Consider the following 20,918-nt stretch of genomic DNA (forward strand, 5'->3'; position numbering starts at 1 on the left):
TTGTGACGATGCTAAAAAAAACAATAAATCAGTAAAATTATTAGGATTTTTTTTTACAGTTACCACGTGGTTTAATGATTTAAACGTTTTCTTTATATCAAAACATTTTTACTATATTTTAAACAACTTCGAAATAGTAAGTTACAGATAGTACAGATAGTAAGAAAAGAAGAAAAAAAAGCCGATTCTGTCCGGACTCGGTACCGAGTCGTTGAACAGAATCGGTTCAAAAGACCACGAGTCGCACGTCGCTAGTCAACAGCAGCAGCAGCAACTGCCAGCCTCCAACATCCCCCGTCCACCATCACCTTCTGCAGACCAGAGGTCCACAGCATCTGTCCTGTAAAGAACGGTAAGAAAAGTGGGATTCGTGGCGGCGGAGCTGCTTAAAAACACTGTCTCGTGATTGTTGCTGAATGTCATGAATCTGAGCAGTGTTTACGTAGCCTGCGGTCTCTGCCATCACCGGCAGAAAGGTTAGCTAGCGCTTTGGCTAGCTAACAGTAGCCACCGCCGGTAAACAGGTGATTTGTGTGAGGTGTGTGTTCATCTTCAGCTCGATTCTTTGGTCAGGTTTGTTTAGGTGGGGGAGTTAGCTTCGTGAACTGAGTCAGAACTGAGGGGCTTCATCGCCAGTGGTCAGTGAGGATGCGTTCATTGGGAATCAATGGCGGAAGTGAGAGAGGATGCCCTACACAGAGCAGAAGGACGCAAAGCTGCTTTATATGGTTTGTTATGGTTAATGTTATAATGTCATTAAGGTCTGTAGACCTGAAACACACGTTCTTCATCATCGCAGATGGCAGGCTAGGCTCTCCTCGTTGCTAATTCATACAGTAGATATAAATAAGAGCAATAGGAGCAGACCAAGAGGCTCCCAGTAAATGGTGTGTCTACATGCTTCAGTGTGGAGCTGTGGGGATAGATCAGCTTAGAGGGTTCTATCATCAGCATCACTGAAGACCTCCACAGCGGTTTCCATGGAAATGTGCAAACGCACAGGCACCCTCTTGACACCAGGCATCTTCTGTGTGAATGTGTTTTGTGAACCGATTGGATGAATATATGAAGTTGATATGGTGCAAACGACCCAAGCTAAAATAATTTTTCTCTATAACCCCATCTGCCCTCCCTCATCTCCCCTCCCTCCCACCCCACCAACCCAACACCACCACCACCCTGCAGCAGCGATAGGAGATAAGATGGCCACCTCCTCCACCTCCTCCAATCTGGAAGAAGACGAGAGTCTGAAGGGCTGTGAGGTTTTCGTGCAGAAGCACAACGTCCAGCAGATCCTGAAAGAGTGCATCGTGAACCTGTGCATCGCCAAGCCCGAGCGTCCTATGAAGTTCCTGCGGGAGCACTTTGAGAAGCTGGAGAAGGTGCGTTCCTGAAGCTCCGCTCGTTGTTTTGTGGTCCTCTGGTTCCTTTGACATGAATCCGCTTATGGTACGCCACTGTTTGGTTCGTGTCTTGTTGCTGCCTTACTTCTGATTAGGATAGTCTGCAGTTGGGTGGTGGATTTGGGACAATATTCCAGAATTCTGAAGTTCTTGTGGTGTTCTGGAAGTGTAATGGCTTATTTCTTACATTTTCATCTTTACATAGTAGTACATAGATTGCATGATGATATTGTTATGAGCAGATATTTGCTAGAGAAAAAAAATAATTGGGCAGATGTTTAGACTTGACTGATGCTTGTGGACATATTTATTGTCATAGAAATGAAAGGTTTAGGAGGATGCTCAGCTACCGCACTGCATTTTCTCCATTGTGCTGCCTTTGAGGCCAAGCAGATGTAGCCCTAGGGCTGGGCGATATGGTAAAAATACTATATCACGATATTTAAAGACTTTTTTGCGATACATGATTTTTATCACAATAAATGTAATCACACTAAAAACATCAGTAGCGACAGATTCAGATACTATTCTACTATTCATAGTAGATTCACAGATTATCACGGTGTATATTAAGCACTAACAGTATCCTTCATGTGCTTAGAAAAGCATATTGTGAATCACGTTAACAACATTTATATAACAAATATGTCATATTGCCCAGCTTTATGTAGCCCCAATTTCAAATTTTATAAATTAGTTTAAAGGAATCAAATTAAAATGCTTGGGGAAAAAACATTGCGTATCAGCATCAGCCCAGAATTTCCATACTGGTGCATACTTGGGACAAGAATAAACTAATTCCACTTTATTAGCATTTAGCTAGTCACATTTAGCATCGCTGAGTTTTACATTGTGTATAGCTAGTCACCTCTGCCTTAGCTTTACTCATTGAGAGCCGACTTCCAAGATGGAATGTGTGCTTTTTAGGTTTTAGGCTTGGGCTTAGGCTTAGGTTTTGGCTTCATCCAGGTCTGGGAAGCTGGGTGAGGAAATCAGACGGGACGTTTTTGATGGAGTGTATTGTAGTAGAAGCTTTGGTAATGCTGGGTGCTGGGTGAATTGTATTAGCACTGGTGATATTTGACGGCTTAAATGTCCACACAGCTGAAATCCATAATCCAGGTGTATTTTAAAAACCAGAGAGGTATAGTGACGTCATCAGTATGGCCTGAAAGGTGCTTTCGGAAATGATTTGACCGATATTTTGGACTGATGTTTATTTTCATATACGCTCCAAAAGAGCTGGATTAATTTACTGCGTTTGCAATCCGAAATATTCTACATGTTTACGCGTCCAAATCAGCAGATACAGTCTCATGTGGAATAATAGGCTGTCTGTGGTATTAAATGTCCAAGCTTTAGCAATGCTCTAACACTTTGAGCCTTGTGCTAACACTTGGGCCACCATGGGCTTCTCTGAGCAACTGTCTAAAGATCTGACAGAACAGGGGAAGGCTATAGGAAGACAGCCGACTGTTTTCAGCTTGCGGTTTCTAGTTTCTGGATTAAGGACAGTTATTAAGCAGCAGCAGTTCAGGGGAACTGTGGAGGTCAAGACTGGATCTGGAAAACCAAAGAAAACTGGGAGAGTAGTGCTCATATGCTGGTAAGACAGGCAAGGCTGCCACAGGATACCACAAAGCCGCTGGTGAAAAGGGTAAAATCTCGCAATGGGGACGTCTGTTCTGTGTGACACACATATGATGTTCAAACCTGCTGTTGCCCAGTTGGCTAGATGCTCTCCATCGGAACGAAAAAAAACATTATCAAAAGGAGGTGAAGTTTAGCCTTTGAAGCAGCCCGTCACACATTTGTACACTATTAAGGCCAAGAAAATGATTTTTCACATGAAGGACTGCGGCTGTTGTGGGATGAAATGTACCACCCTGTCTCGTTCTGCTGGGAATGTGGCCCCCATTTCTAGAGAGGGAAATAAATGTACAAGGATTTTATGGCTGAAGCATGCAGTGTTCAGTGTCCCAGTACGTCTGACCACACCCTCTATATAATTGTTAAGGTATCTTGTAGTGTAATTTATCCCAGTAATGATCACACCAGCGACCAGATACTTCAGGTACACTTTGATTGGCTTTCACTCTTCAGTCACATTCTTATTGGCTGTCACAATTAAGGTACACTTGGATTGGTTGCCATACCTAAAGTGCACTATGGCGATCACACTTTGGGTAAATTCTAATTGGCTGTCACACTTCAGGTCCCCTCTGACTGGCTATCACACTTCAAGTACACTTGGATTGGCTGCCACACCTAAAGTACACTATGATTGTCTACCACACCCAAAGTCCCCTCTGATTGGCCATCATACTTTAGATAAACTCTGATTGGCTATCACACTTCAGGTTCCCTCTTATTGGCTACCATACTTCAAGTCCATATGGATTGGCTGCCACACCTAACGTCCCCTCTGATTGGCTGTCACACTTCAGAAAACAGATAGCCAATCAGAGGGTACCTAAAGTATCACACTTCAGGCCCGCTTAGAGTTGCTGCCATAATTTAGATTGGCTCTGAACTCTGATTGGCTGTCACACTTTGCTGTCACTCTTCAGTTACACCGTAATTAGCTATCACACTTTAGGTTCACTCTGATTGGCTTTCACACTTTTCACTTTATTGACTCTTGAGTTTACAGCACGACCAACTCTTGCTCTGCAGTTACTTTTCGATTGGCTGCTGCGCTTCAGGTACACTTCAGTTACAGTTACACTGGCTATTAAACAAAAGGTGCAGTGTGATTGGCTGCTGCGCTTTAGTCACATCGTGATAGCCAATAGGAGAGCATCTGAAGATTGACAGGCAATCAGGCTCCAGTTACACTCTTGATTGGCTATCCACTAGGCTTGAACAGGGGCATTGATGGACAGAGACGATTCCCGATACTCTCTGGATGGCTATGAAGTTAGCCGATTTAAAGGTCCGACCACGCTCCCGTCCACTCTTTGTTTTAAAACGCACAAAAAGGAGCGCAGTGGGTTCTGCTATAAGTGCCGCTGGCTTTCAGAGCCCTCCTCTACGAGTCTTATGAAAGTCACATCAGTCACTGAATTAGCCAGAGGTGCTAATAGCCTCACACACACTGTGGAGACATGAAATGGGGCGCTAATATTACCGCTCGTCATGCGCTTCTCCAACAAAGGGCTTTTCATACTCGCACTGACTGAAGCAGCAGCGGCTTTGGTCATTAGATTGTCTTTGGTGACTACAGATAAAGGTAACGTGTGTTTATCAGATGACACCGGAGTGTGTGTATGTGTGCATGTGTTTTTTGTGTGTGTGATCAGTCATCTGACTGAGCATCTGAATGCAGTTTAATGCTGCCTTTGCTGACCTACTTGCATGATAATCTGAACTGGACGCACTCTCGCAAGCACTCTCTCGCTCTCTTTCTCTCGGTCACCATGGCTATGTAGAACTGGTATACATGTATATAGTTAGCTGGGGTGTTCGGGTTGTTATAGTGGCGTGGTTTCGCGATTAGTCACGGTATGTAGTCGGAATTCGGTGGAATTCTGTGGAATTCTGTGTATTCCCAAACCAGAGCTGGAAAATGGTAATGGGCAGTGGTGGCTCAGCGGTTAGAGCGCCGGGATATTGATAACAGGGTTGTGGGTTCGATTCCCGGGCTCGGCAAGCTGACACTGTTGGGCCCTTGAGCAAGGCCCTTTACCCTCTCTGCTCCCCGGGCGCTGGAGTTGGCTGCCCACCGCTCTGGGTGTGTGTGTGCTCACTGCCCCTAACACGTGTGTGTGTGTGTGTGTGTGTGTGTGTGTGAGTGTGTGTTCACTACCAGATGGGAAAGCCGAGGTTCTGCGTTACGGCGTGTGGCTTCTGCTAGCTAACCTTACATGGTGGTTCGAAAGTGAATACTCTCTTGTTAAAGTGCTAGGCTAGGCTAGGCTATACTATATGGCTAATGTGAGCGCTACTGGTGAGATTAGCATTTTTCCCCAAACGTGTACCATTTACTATTCTGCCTAATAAAGCTAAAATTCTTCTTGTTTCTTTAACTAGGTTATCATAACTGAGGTAAACTCCAGTGTAGCTCAAGTCCAGCCGCAGTGTCAAGTCAAGGTGTTGACGCCTATTAGCCTTTGTATGCTAACTAGCCATCATTTATGTGCTAATTAGCGATCATTCACATCTGCTGTTAGCTCTTGCTAAGTGCTAACTCGAAGTGCTAGTTCTGGTGGACCTGTATGCACTTGAGGGCACTGTTCTTCAACAAAAAAATACTTATTAACAGCTATATATATATTCCAAAGACGTGATTGGCAGTCAAGGTTAATTCACCATTGTGATAAAATATATAAAATATAGTTTCCAAGTTTCCTCACAGGCCGCGCTGATGATTTTGCTAGGTCATTGTGCTGTGCGATATGACCTCAAATCAATATCACGATTAATTGAACATTTTACCTCGATTACGATTAATGCGTAATAAAGCAAACATTTCTTTAACTAGGTTATCATAACTGAGGTAAACTCCAGTGTAGCTCAAGTCCAGCCCCATTGTCAAGTCTGGTGTTGACACCTATTAGCCTTTGTATGCTAACTAGCTATAATTTACGTGCTAATTAGCGATCATTCACATCTGCTGTTAGCTCTTGCTAAGTGCTAACTCTAATGTCAGTTCTGGTGCACCTGTAGCGTTGGCTATGGTGTTAGTTCTCGTGTCAACTCAAGTATTAGCTGTTAGCATTAGCTCTTAGCATTAGTTATTGGCTAATAGTTTGAGGTCTCCTACATGTTGCTTCCATGATGTAGACTGGATAAGACGAAGTCACGTGACTACACATGGAAGTGTGTTTTTAAGGGGACAGCACAAGAACACAGACAGTGGAGGAAGTACTCACAGAATTCAAATATATATATATATATATTGCTGCTGTCCCGTAAAAAACCTGTATCTCCAATTTAGATCTCCAATCTTTTTTTTATTTGTCTCAGTGGTTTAAACCCTGTAGCTGCTTCTGTACACAGTGTAAACAATTCAGGATAAATAGACCAATAGAAAAGCTTGAAAATACTTGGAATAAACTCTAAAAATTTTATATTTTACTCTGACTTAAATACTGGTGCTATAAATCCTGACATTTATAGAGTTTCACTTTTTATAGGTTGTACTTTTTTATATCTGATCCCAAATAAGATCTAATAAGCTTGAAAGAACAGTGTTTGCTGGTTGAGAAACTGCACAGGTTTCAGAGCTATAAAATAAATTAAAAGTTCAATAATTTCACAATTAGATTCACGTCTCTGTGTAAAAAGCTACTAAACTTCCATATGTTTCCTTTAAACAAGCTGCTGAAACTCAACTTTTGGTTTCAGGACCAAAAAAAACACCAGATGGAAACAGAAAGTGCTGTAAATGTAAAAGTTCATCAAATAAAGGTGAAAAAGGTAAAGGTGCACGTATTTGTCACTGTACAGTGTACACTGTACAGCGAAATGTGTCCTCCGCATTTAACCCATCTGGTAGTGAACACACACTCACACACACACTCACACACACACATGTGTTAGGGGCAGTGAGTACACACACACACCCAGAGCGGTGGGCAGCCAACTCCAGCGCCCGGGGAGCAGAGAGGGTAAAGGGCCTTGCTCAAGGGCCCAACAGTGGCAACTTGCCGAGCCCGGGAATCGAACCCACAACCCTGTTATCGATATCCCGGCGCTCTAACCGCTGAGCCACCACTGCCCCTAAATGTCTGTTTAGTGGAAAAAAACTATTTGTGACTGGCATTAAGTGGTTGTTTAAACATTTGGTTTCATAACAAGGTATGCAAACAAAAATGATCAAAAAATCATTTTTTAAAAATCAAAAGTCAGCAAGCTTCATGGTATCGGTGCTCTCTATTGCCGATATTGATATAGTGTGTTTAGTGCTAGTATCAGCGCAGATAAATAATCTGCATGTGTAATTTGGTCAAGGGTGCCCAAACTTGTGCATAAGACTGTGAGATAAATATATAAAACAAGCCATTTGGCCTGTATTTTGTAAGAGGCTTACAGGCTCTCCCTCTGATAAAGTATGACCAGTTTGGGTTGATTGCTGTACAGACAGAAAATAGGTCAGTAGTTTTCTTTTTGAGCCTTTTTTTTTTTTTTGTTAACCTGGATTTTGAAAATGGTGATGTTGCTCGTTTTCTGCTTTTTGCAGGACTTTGCAGTAATAATGCTGGATCACTTTACTTGGGTGGTGCATTATAAATGCAGTATAGATGCTTACCTAACATTTAACAAAAATTCAGCTGGATATGTGTTAAATGCAACCAAACTCTAAGCTGAATGTAAATGATTGACTATTTAATGTAAACCTAACCCTAACCTTATCCTCAAATCAAGCCTAAATCCTAAACCTAACCCTAACCTTACCTATAAATCAATCCTAAATCTCAAACCTAACCCTAACCCTAACCTTATCCTTAAATCAACCCTAAATCCTAAACCTACACCTAACCCTAATCTTACCTATAAATCAATCCTAAATCTCAAACCTAAACCTAACCCTAACCTTATCCTTAAATCAAGCCTAAATCCTAAACCTAACCCCAACCTTATCCTTAAATCAACCCTAAATCCTTAACCTAAACCTAACCCTAACCTTATCCTTAAATCAACCCTAAATCCTTAACCTAAACCTAACCCTAACCTTACCTATAAATCAACCCTAAATCTCAAACCTAAACCTAAACCTAACCCTTACCTTATCCTAAAATCAAGTCTAAATCCTAAACCTAACCCTAACCTTAACTATAAATCAACCCTATATCCTAAACCTAACCCCAACCTTATCCTTAAATCAACCCTAAATCCTTAACCTAAACCTAACCCTAACCTTATCCTTAAATCAATCCTAAATCTCAAACCTAAAACTAACCCTAACCTTATCCTTAAATCAATTCTAAATCCTAAACCTAACCCTAACCTTATCCTTAAATCAAGCCTAAATCCTAACCCTACACCTAACCCTAACCTTACCTATAAATCAAGCCTAAATCCTAAACCTAACCCTAACCCTATCCTTAAATGAAGCCTAAATCCTAAACATAAGCCTAACCTTATCCTTAAATCAAGCCTAATTCCTAACCCTACACCTAACCCTAACCTTACCTTTAAATCAAGCCTAATTCCTAACCCTACACCTAACCCTAACCTTACCTTTAAATCAAGCCTAAATCCTAACCCTACACCTAACCCTAACCTTACCTATAAATCAACCCTAAATCTCAAACCTAAACCTAACCCTAACCTTATCCTTAAATCAAGCCTAAATCCTAAACCTAACCCTAACCTTACCTATAAATCAACCCTAAATCCTAACCCTACACCTAACCCTAATCTTACCTATAAATCAACCCTAAATCTCAAACCTAAACCTAACCCTAACCTTACCTTTAAATCAAGCCTAAATCCTAACCCTACACATAACCCTAAACTTACCTATAAATCAATCCTAAATCTCAAACCTAAACCTAACCCTAACCTTACCTATAAATCAACCCTAAATCCTAAACCTAAACCTATCCTTAAATCAAGCCTAGGTACTAAACCTAAACCTAACCCTAACCTTACCCTTAAATCAACCTTAAATCTAACCCTAAACCTAACCATACAATGGTAAGGGTCAGGCCTTCGCCCAAAGACAACATGTGGGTGTTTAATGGTGAGATTGAGATGAGCACTGAAATTCATCTTGGCGGGTAGTGGTTTCCGCTGTGCTGTTCTGCCACGGATCCCATTCTTCATCTTTAGTTGAGGCAGGAGAGGCCTGTAGTTTTTTTGTAGATGATGTTCTTGGGTTCTTCCTGAAGTAGTTTAAGCATTGCTCTTTGAGAGATTTTTGGAGGGCGTCCACTGGAGGGCAGTTGAGTTCGAGAGCTATAGAAATGGCTTCATAAGCTTTTTCAGTAGGTGTGGGGGGACTAATTTGATTCTTGGGTGCATCTTGATACGAACGTGGACAATTCTGAATCAGTTCACAAATAATGATAACGAGATGTTGACGAAACGCAAAAGGCGGAACTCAGAAGTACTGAAGTGCAGCGTCCAGGACAGTCTGTGGCGTTCACAGAACAGAGACACGAGATGGATGGGCGAGTAATGGCACTGGCACCCTCTGCATTAAAAGCTCGCGTGAAAACGCTTGCTCGATGGTCCTCTGGTTGGTAACAAGTCATTTCTCCCAACCAGATGACCATCAAGCAAGTGATGTCCAAGCTTCCACCCAACTCAGAGAGGCGACTATCCACCTATAGTCAAGGATTTGTGTTAGTATTCAGTTGATGTTGAAGCAGAGACAGCAGCATTGGAGTGGCAGGGAGCGTCTCATGTGGTCCTTACAAGAGAGCCAATGAGACAAAGAGAGCCACACGGGTGCAGATATGGCTGAGCCGCTAAATGCTTTAGCAGAGGAACGACAGATCACTAAGATAACGCTCCAGCATGGTTCCTGCTGCCAAACTTTCTCTTTCCCATGTGAAATTATATGTTCACACACTAAACCAGGCCTTTCAGTAAGCGTTCAAGTTGCCTGCTGTGTCGAGGCATGACGTGCCACATCGCTTCCGTTTGTTTTATTAATAAAGATATTGGCAGTAAATTCATTATGGATCATTACAAATACTTTGCTTTAAAAGTACCGAGCAGAGTCACACAGTAGTGCTGGATGAAGCCCGCAATGCTGCGATAGCAATCCTAACATGCCGTAGGTACAATTTAAATTTTAAATTTGTGCATGTTTTTAAATATTAATATTAATTAAATGCCAGCAAAAACTATTTTACATATTATACTGTATACAATGAAACAGGTCTAATTAGGCTCTCTTTGTAATGTAACACACAACACAGTATCGATAAAAAACCCTATCGTCATCTTAGCCCACCCAAACAAGGGGTGCACAGAGATGGGCGTCATACTGGATTCGGGAGATAATGTCTTAAAAGAAAATTTGTGCCATTAAACGCATTTAGATTTGTCCCATATTTTAAACTGATTTTTAATATATTTAATATATAAATACTGATATTTGTATTACATTGTATTTCAGGAGAACAGAATGTTTAGGTGATCTAAAAGATCTGAATTTGATTCATTTTACTGTGTTTATAATCAGACTTTTCTTTTGTTACTACATTTTATAGATGTTTCTTCATCAGCATCAGTAGATATGGTCCTGAAAAATGCAGAGTATCGAAACCGGCCCAGAAATCAGAAATCTAATTATGGCGTTGTAGAGCTAATCTACGTTTTTTTGTTTATTTTACTGAATTTGTAACATTCCAAATAAATGGCAGACGTATCTATAATGCTGATATTAAAGATAATGCTATCATTTTATAATTGTATAAATGTGTAAAAAATCAGTGTTTTAGTAAATTTGACCAAATTTCTAACTCCTGGCAAATAAATGTTTTATAAATTGATTGTTTTATGTGTTTGTAACAGTCAACAAAAATGATGCTAGCAATAGTGATGCTAACGTGGCAGTAGTTATGCTGAGCTAGGCCGGCAGTCATTGAGGTAGTAATGCTAACGCTACGGTACAGATGATAACACTGAGATGTTGAGTCCACATGCTATCGCTACAGACTTTGACATACACATTAATACCACAGTAGGTCTTCGCGCTTCCCTTTACAATATATTTCAAGCAAGGAGACGCAACCTCAGCTTTCCTAAGATCACATCTCCTCTCGGCAGCACAGATACACTTTTGTTCACATGGCTCTTCACACGGACACGTCTCTATTACAAACATGGTTCTTCTATGGCATCACTCAAAGAACCGGCTGCACTCCGGCTGATCCTGATAATCTCTTTAATTTTTTTGCAATATATGGGGGGCAAGCACCTTTTAATTGACCCCTACACACCAAAGACATAAATAATTAAAGCTCACACAAAGAAAACACTTCTTAAGGCACTCTGATTGGATTGGAGGGGCGAAAAACTGGCATTGGGACGTCCCTACAAAGGAATAGCCCAATTCTGTCTGGACCACTTTATCAGCCACTCTACCATCCCCCCCCCCCACTCTCTCTCACTCCCTCTAACGTACACACATGCAGCACGTACACTTTCCGCCTCCTTCTGTCACTCGTGCTATCCTCGAATGTACACACACACACACACACATGCAGAGTGGGCCCACGTGAAGCCAGTTCCTCTGACCCTGTATCAGATGCTAATGTCGGGCCTCTGACCCTCGTTAGCGTAGCGAATGGGTGAAGGTCATTTTTATTTCTGACCGCTCGCTCTTTCATCCTCACTCATGCATTTTAATCACCTCTTTGATGGTCGGCCCAAAACGCGCTGTGCAGCAGCCATTCACTCAGAATGGCCACGGAACTGCCCTTACTGGCACATGGGAGAGCACTGCAGTGGGACAGTAATGGGCCACAGGTGGCTGTGGTTACTGACACACACACACACACACACACACACACAAATATTTATGCTCCTATACATAATCCTGCTCCAGCATGGAATGGAAAAACATCATTCCCCCTAAAAGATGAAAGGCAAACTGCTTTGGGACATTTGGCTACTGATCAGAAATTGGAGAGAGAGGGACGCAAGAGCAACAGAGAGAGCACAAGAGAGAGCGAGTCTTTCCTAGACTGAGGTTTCAGAGTAAATTTCATCTGTATTTCTACGTTCCACATCAGTCAGTCCAGTCAAGAAGGATTTAGGCCATGTCCAACAGTTTAGATTCATTTTGAAAAAGAGATTCTTTCAGTTGTAACATCTGATTGGCTAAGCTAGTCAGCTGAGCCAATCAGATCTGCTTAGTTTCTAATATACACTCGTAGGACACACACATCAAAGTATTGACGCATCATTAACACATCATAATGCACTATTTAAAACCCATGTGCTGTTCATGGGACAATTCCTAATGGGACTTTATTTGGCAACCACAACTTACTGTTAATGGAAGATTGTATACAGTGTTTATTATTAAAAACAAATGACCAGCCAGACAGACAGACAGACAGACAGACAGGAAGAGAGAGAGGGGTCTGTTGATGGAGTTTCATAGCCTAATATAGATTGGAATTGGAAGTGTTGCCATTAAGTGAAAACACAAGGTAGGTGATTATAATAAATTGGCCAGTGTAGGAAGTACAAGATAGGGGTTTCTAATAAAGTGACCAGTGAGTGAAATCACAAGGTAGGGGTTTCTAATAAATTGCCCAATGGAAAAAGCACTAGGTAGGGTTTCTAATAAAGTAGTCCGTAGGTGGAAACTCAGGGCTGGGGTTTCTAATAAAGTGGCCAGTAGGTGGAAACTCAGGGCTGGGGTTTCTAATGAAGTGGCCAGTGTGTAAAAGTGCCAGGTGGGTGTTTATAAAAAAGTAGCAAATAAGTGGAAACTCAAGATGGTTTCTAATAAATTGGCCAGTAAGCGGAAGCGCAAGATAAGGGTTCCTAATAAAGTGGCCAGTGAGCAGAAGCACTAGAAAGGTGTTTCTAATAAAGTGACCAGTGAGCAGAAGCACTAGTAAGGTGTTTCTAATAAAGTGACCAGTGAGCAGAAGCACTAGTAAGGTGTTTCTATTAAAGTGGCCAGTGAGTGAAAGCACTAAACAGGGGTTTCTAATGAATTGACCAGTGTAGGAAGCACAAGTCCGGTGTTTGTAACAAAGTGGCCAGTTGGTGGAAACTCAGGGTAGGTGTGGCCAATAAGTGGAAACTCGAGGTAGGGTTTTCCTTATGAAGTAACCAATGAGTGAAAGTACAAGGTGGGGGTTTCTCATTAATTGGCCAGAGGAGGAAATACAGGGTCAGTATTTCTAATAAAATGGCCTGTGAATGGAGGCACAAAGTAGGTGTTTTTAATAAATTGGCCAGTGTGTAAAAGTACAAGGTAGGTATTTCTAATAAAGTGGCCAATGAGTAAACACAGGCACATTAATTTGTTACACACACACACGCTCCTGCTCTTTTTCCCACCCCTCACCTTTCCCCTGTGGCTCATTTTTCACCATTACATGCAATTACAGCTGCTGTGTGTCATAGGCAAACATCCATCTTCTCCACTAAACATTTTGTTTTTGTCGAGGTTGTTTGTGTAACTCTTTTTTAGGAGTGTTAATCTGTGTGTGTGTGTGTGTGCGCACCAGTTGTTGTTCGTACTGATGGCACATGGCTCTTTCTGTGCGTTCCAATCTGAAGGCCATATTGCGTGCATGTGGATGCTAACAGATGGGGATGAATCAGCGTCTCGCAGCCTGTAGAGTGTACCTTTTGTCTCAGCTGGTGTGTTTGATCATCACAACTACATGCTGCTCAGCCACCCATCCGCCCACCTACCTAAGCATCAGATGCCTCTTAAAGGAGCACTCCGGCGTAAAACTATCATTGGATATATTATGTATCACTCTCTAGCACAGCCGTGGTGGATATTGATCTACACTGTGTGCAGAATTATTAGGCAAATGAGTGTTTTGATCACATCATCCTTTTTATACATGCCCATGAATTGAGGAAAATCAAGCGTGAAGCTGCCAAGATGCCATTTGCCACCAGTTTTGCCATATTTCAGAGCTGCAACGTTACTGGAGTATCAAAAAGCACAAGGTGTGTAATACTCAGGGACATGGCCAAGGTAAAGAAGGCTGAAAAACGACCACCTTTGAACAAGAAACATAAGATAAAACTTCAAGACTGGGCCAAGAAATATCTTAAGACTGATTTTTAAGGTTTTATGGACTGATGAAATGGGAGTGACTCTTGATGGGCCAGATGGATGGGCCCGAGGCTGGATCAGTAAAGGGCAGAGAGCTCCACTCCGACTCAGACGCCAGCAAGGTGGAGGTGAGGTACTGGTATGGGCTGGTATCATCAAAGATGAACTTGTGGGACCTTTTCGGGTTGAGGATGGAGTGAAGCTCAACTCCCAGACCTACTGCCAGTTTCTGGAAGACACCTTCTTCAAGCAGTGGCACAGAAAGAAGTCGGTATCGTTCAAGAAAACCATGATTTTCATGCAGGACAATGCTCCATCACATGCATCCAAATACTCCACAGCGTGGCTGGCCAGTAAGGGTCTAAAAGAAGAAAAAATGATGACATGGCCCCCTTGTTCACCTGATCTGAACCCCATAGAGAACCTGTGGTCCCTCATGAAATGTGAGATCTACAGGGAGGGAAAAGGCTGTGGTGTCTGCTGCACGCAATGTTGATCGTAAACAGATCAAGCAACTGACCGAATCTATGGATGGAAGGCTTTTGAGTCTTATTGAAAAGAAAGATGGCTATATTGGTCACTGATTTGTTTTTGTTTTTGAATGTCAGAAATGTTTATTTCTAAATTTTGTGTTGTTATATTGGTTCACCTGGTGAAAATAAACAAGTGAGATGGGTATATATTTGTTTTTTATTAAGTTGCCTAATAATTCTGCACAGAAATGGTTACCTGCACAAACAGATATCCTCCAAATCTGAAAAAACCCACTTCAACTTCCAAAAATATTAAGCTTTGATATTTATGAGTCTTTTGGGTTGATTGAGAACATAGTTGTTCAATAATAATAAGAATCCTCTCAAATACAACTTGCCTAATAATTCTGCACACACGGTATAGGCTAAAGATACAGTGATGCTGGTTAGCATTAGCAGTATGGCAGTTACTTTAATCACTCATGACGGTTGTGGAACAAAACCATTGTGTCCTCTCAAGACAAGGATACGATTCAGCTGATGAACGCTTGTGGAGTGCAGTGTGTCTGGGTGTGGAAAATGCCACAAGTTGAAAGCTAAAGGTGTTATTTTTACTTTCTCTCCAAGATTAATCAATTGATTATTTTTGCTGATTAGTCGATTAATCTAACCGATTCAAGAAAGTTCAGTTGAGCATTTAAAATTCCTTTTATTTTGGCAAATCTGCAAGCTATTCCTCACACAAACACATGTGCTTAAAATAAGGGCTGAAAGCCAAAAAGCCAAAAGCTCACAAACACGAACACTGGCATCACCAATCAACACAGAAGCCCAGAATCTAGCCTTAACCTTTGCTCTTAGCGGCTGCAAGACCAACTGATTTCCAAAGCATCCCTACCAATGGACCTTTATTATACCTACTATGAGGCCAAAGTGACATAATAGCGGACAAAGTATGTGTTTGTCGCCAGTGTCGACGGTGGAAGAGGCATGAATGTCGAGCAGTGTGGACTGTCCGGTGTTACGGTGCATGCACAGTATTAACCAGCCTTAAATATGAAAGAACAACTGTTATGGTGGTTTTGCTGTTTCTTCATTTTGTTCAAATTTTATTTGTTAGTTAACTAAAGTGTTTTTGAGACCTAAAAAAGCTGAAGTCATAAAAAAGAACAATTAAAATCATGTTAAAATGATGCGGCTTAACATATTGATGTCAACGCATTTTCAGTGCTGATGTCATCTACTATAGTATTTGTTCAGTTTAGTGTAAAAACTGACAGTAAATATCTTTGAAATATTTAATTGTTGTTGTACATTCAGTTATTGTCTATATAAAATTTTAATATGCAACAAAGTATAACAGCAACCAATTTAATTGGAACAGTAAAGTCAGTGATTGTGCAGTAGGCAGTGTGGAGCGCGGTCTTAAAGTGCAGAAGGTATGAGACTCTGAATTGTGCAGAACAGCAGAGAGAGCAGAATTCTCAGTCTTAAAATACAAAACGATAAAATTTGAGTAATGCCCTGTTGGGGCTAAAGTCACAGCACCAACAGTTATTAACATCTTCAGCTCAGAACAGGCACCGGAGACATTCCACCTCCAAAGATCCAGTCACAACTGAACACGTTTCAGATGAGATGAAGCTCGAAATCATGAAGCTTGGTTGAACACCTTTTGGGATGAGTTGGAGTCATGAAGCTCACTTGGACACCTTTAGGACAAGTTGCAGTTATGGAGCAAAACTGAACACCTTTGGGATGAGTTGGAGTAGTGGAGCTTGGTTGAACACCTTTGGAACGAATTGCAGAGATCGAAAACAACTGACCACTTTTGGGATAAGTTGGAGTCATTGAGCACAACCGAAAGCCTTGAGTCATGAAGCTCAGTTGGACACCTTTGAGATTAGTTGTGGTGATTTGGAAGAAATATTGGACAAGCGGATGTCTGGACACATCCACCCCCTAAAGATTCAGTTCAAAGCATGTGGACAAGCAAGTTCTTCAGAACTGCAGAGTTGCAGTGATGGCACAACTAAACACATTTGAGATGAGATAAAGAGTCATGAAGCTCGGTTGAACACCCTTTAGGATGAGTTGGAGTCATGAAGCTCAGTTGGACACCATTTGTGCCTTTGAGCGAGACAGCTTACTCCAAACATCTGAACACAGCACCCAATTTCTTCCGTCCACACCCATCAGCTCTGGGAAAGAACATGTGCCCTTACCATGGATAAATAAAAAAAAAAAAGCATCCTACCTAATCACTTCATCTCTCTGTGCACAGATTGTAGCGGCTGACGGCCCTGCTTCAAGGGACTGGAGTCCCGTGGTTGCAACCAGGCTTTACTGTGGACTGTTACAGCTGCCATAAAGAGCACACAACCCTGTTCTGCATTCCAAAAGAGGCCACATGTGAATGCCAGGGCTCAGACTGGAACAGCTTTAAGCAAAATGGAAGATGTTGCTGGAGCCACATCACAGTTTGCAGTGATGGAGCACAACCGAAAGAGGAGGAGTAGTAATGTAGTGCTGTAGTAATGCTCCAGTGTGCATCACTTAGAAGTAGTCAGAGCAGTCAAGCCTAATTGAGCACCCTTGGAATGTGTTGCAATGGTGAAGTTCTGTTGAACACTTGAGAGATGTTGCAGTGATGGAGCACAACTGAACACCTTTAGGATAGATTGGAGGGGTGAAGCTCAGATCAATCCATTTGGGATGAGTTGAACAACTTGGGGACGAGTGGGAGTCATGATGCTCAGCGAAACACCTTTGTGATGAGTTGAGGATTAAAGCACATCTAGCCACCTTTGGGATAAGTTGCAGTGGTGGAGCACAAAGGACCACCTTTGGGATGAATTGGTTTCATGAAGCTGAGTTGAACATCTTTGAAATGAGTAGAGTCATGAAGCTCATTTGAACATATTTGGATGCAGGTGTCTGGACAACACCAAATTAATAATAGATTTTAAGCAAGTGTGCACATCAAACACATGACCTATCCCAAAATTTGCTTCATCAGTTTGGTAGACCGTGTAGCTTAGTGTCAAAACACGCTGCACAAGACCAGACTGCCTGTGTTACGACCTGGCCTAGGTTCAGAAATGCTTGCTTGGTGAAAGTGCTTGCAGTTATAGGCTGATCCTGTATAGACATTTAATGATTGTGTTTTGGTGAGAGTGTGAGGTAGTAGTAGCAGTGTGTGTGTGTGTGTGTGTGTGTGTGTGTGTGTGCATTCATGAATGTCTCAGGCTGCTACTAGATCAGAGTTTCTTTGACCTTTTCTGTCTAACATGTCAACTTGAGTCAGAGTTGGGGGGGGGGGGTGATGTAGTATCTCTTCAAATGTAACGGGTAAACCCAGTGACCTTTCGGGTAGACACACACACACACACACAGGGTGTGAGAAGATGCTCTCACTAGGTATCCTTTGAAAAGTTGCTTTTACATACCTCTCCAAGACTTCCTAGAAAAATAAACACACCCACCCACAAATGGGGCATGCCCATAGACTTTAAGAGGAACCTGATACCCTGCTTCCCACTCTCATACACTCACCTCGCTGCGATGGTGGTCCTGTCCCTCTGGGCCTAATGGCTTAGTGGCACAGCCAAGGGGTTACAGCCTGACGAACGGACAGGTGTGGACAGCGCCAGAGTGTGTGTATGTGTGTGTGATTGAGTGTAAGAGGTATTTCGAGGCTGTGTGTGTGTGTATGTATGGAGTTTCTCTGTGGGTGGTGTGGCCTTAGAGAGGATGAACTGACCTCAGATCAGTCCAGACAGGTAAAAACCACCCCCAGCCTGTCAACGCTGGGCAAGCCTGCTGTGGACGGGTGTGTGGGTGTTGGTGCTGGAGCTAATGGCTAATGCGATTAGGAAGAGGTGTGTGTGGGTGTGTGTCTGTGTAAGGAATCGGCATGAAGGTGCTTTGTGAATCAACTGCATAGATTTTTGCAATGTTCTGATTTATTAAAACACCTGAAGCTTGGTTGAACACCTTTTGGGATGAGTTGGAGTCATGAAGCTCAGTTGGACACCTTTAGGACAAGTTGCAGTTATGGAGCAAAACTGAACACCTTTGGGATGAGTTGGAGTAGTGGAGCTTGGTTGAACACCTTTGGAACGAATTGCAGAGATCGAAAACAACTGACCACTTTTGGGATAATTTGGAATCATTGAGCACAACCGAAAGCCTTGAGTCATGAAGCTCAGTTGGACACCTTTGAGATTAGTTGTGGTGATTTGGAAGAAATGTTGGACAAGCGGATGTCTGGACACATCCACCCCCTAAAGATTCAGTTCAAAGCATGTGGACAAGCAAGTTCTTCAGAACTGCAGAGTTGCAGTGATGGCACAACTAAACACATTTGAGATGAGATAAAGAGTCATGAAGCTCGATTGAACACCCTTTAGGATGAGTTGGAGTCATGAAGCTCAGTTGGACACCATTTGTGCCTTTGAGCGAAACATCTGAACACAGCACCCAATTTCTTCCGTCCACACCCATCAGCTCTGGGAAAGAACATGTGCCCTTACCATGGATAAATAAAATAAAAAAAGCATCCTACCTAATCACTTCATCTCTCTGTGCACAGATTGTAGCGGCTGACGGCCCTGCTTCAAGGGACTGGAGTCCCGTGGTTGCAACCAGGCTTTGCAATGTTCTGATTTATTAAATGTTCTGACTTATTAAAATGATTTAATCCAGAAATCAATACAGCATGACTCTTCACAGTGTTGTTTCATGGACCACTAGTGTGTACAATATCAGTCTATTTTCCTTGCAACTACAACTTCTTCGTTTGACTGCAGAGGACCCTGAGAAAGATTTAGCAGACTTTGTAGTGGTGGTGCACTATTCTACTGTGCAGCGACACCTGCACCTATATAACCTCCATGGAAGAGTCGTCGTCAGAAGAAGTTGTCCTCTGTCCTCACCACAAATTTCACCACAGAATGCATATCGGAGATCCGTTGTTAAGTTAAATTAGCACCTTTTGGCCGCAGGGAACAAAAATGGAATGTCTACTGCTGGTAGACCCGTATGACCGTACGCTTCAAAACACCTGCAGATTCAGCTACTTCCTTCACTCTATAGCCTTTGCTATAGCACACCCAACTCACTTCTTTTTGCCAATCATTAACATCTGCTTTGCGCCTTATTATCCACACATCCAACGAGACACTTTACACTGTACACTCTGTACCACCTCTTCTCAATCTATCTATAAAACAGTGGAAGTTACATAGTGTAGTTTTCAACAGCAGAACGTATCTTCTGCATTATTTAAGGTGGAACGGAAAGTTCGTAGAAGTGGAAAACCTTAGCTTAAAGTTAGCTCAGAGCCTCGCAGTAGACGTACCTCAGCCCCGACAAATGACTCACAGAGCAGCAGGTAATGAGTGTGTGAGCTAATCTGTTAGAAGAGGAGGATTTAAACTCTTCACTCTTCCAGAAAATAGTTGCCTATTTCTGCCGTTTGATTGTAGCTGTGCAACGACAAAGATATTTTATCCCATTAGATCCATTTAGATTAGATCCATCTAATGTTCCTCCCATCCCGTATTTACCCTTGAATTACCCTTGGTTAGAAACCAACTATGGTGGAAATGCTCTGACTTCCAGACAAATAAACCACGCTCCTTTCTTTGCTTTTAAACCAGCTCTGAACGGCGCATTCCACTGTAATGGAACTGGGAGCTGAATGGTCAGGTAGGTCAGACTGGACTGTAAGATATTAAAGAGTTTAAAACCGTTGTTTCTAAAAATACAGGGATTTTACTTTGGTTTACTACCGTAAAGTAGCTCATCTCATCTACACTGTGGGGCTTCATTATTTATAGAAACACAAAGATCTGATCTGGTCTGATCGGATCGGCGGACAGCTGCTATGTCGCAGATCTGGTGAGTTTCACACAAGTTCACATTACTTTACCATCAAACTTACTGATGCTTCCAGACCTGTGTGTGTGTGTGTATGTGTGTGTGTGTGTGTGAGAGAGAGAGAGAGAGAGAGAGAGAGAGAGTGTTTGGATTTGAAATACACACCAATGGTGTCGATATTGTCTCTTCTTCTGAGCAGCTATGTACACACTTATCCTGATTTGACATGCACATCCACCGCCATTCATCTTTGCGAAGTGATAATGGAGTGTGTCTGAAATGCTGCATGCGTGAATTGCAGTGTCCATTACTGTCACGCACACATACACAGCATGTTGACTGACAGCTTAAGCGGCAGGCCCGGCGTTACTGTTGCCATGACGGCCGCTCCTTCTTTTCTTTTGCCTGTTTTTTGTTTAGCGTTTATGGGGATGATAA

The 20,918-nt window shown here is 42.2% G+C and overlaps 1 protein-coding gene across 2 annotated transcripts in view; it reads left to right on the plus strand.

The window, feature by feature from the left end:
• Positions 1-223: 223 nt before the first annotated feature.
• Positions 224-20,918, plus strand: part of prkar1b (protein kinase, cAMP-dependent, regulatory, type I, beta) — a 112,191-nt gene continuing 91,496 nt past the window's right edge. The window contains exons 1-2 of one of the 2 annotated variants that reach the window (XM_072694032.1): positions 224-352; positions 1,186-1,382. In XM_072694032.1, the coding sequence (XP_072550133.1) occupies positions 1,203-1,382 (180 nt within the window). In that variant the 5' untranslated portion in view covers positions 224-352; positions 1,186-1,202. Of the gene's footprint in view, positions 353-632; positions 729-1,185; positions 1,383-20,918 lie in introns of those variants that run through there. The other variant, XM_072694031.1, reaches the window with a different exon arrangement.

Source organism: Salminus brasiliensis, chromosome 12 (assembly GCF_030463535.1).
Source record: "Salminus brasiliensis chromosome 12, fSalBra1.hap2, whole genome shotgun sequence".
NCBI classification, from domain to species: Eukaryota; Metazoa; Chordata; class Actinopteri; order Characiformes; family Bryconidae; genus Salminus; species Salminus brasiliensis.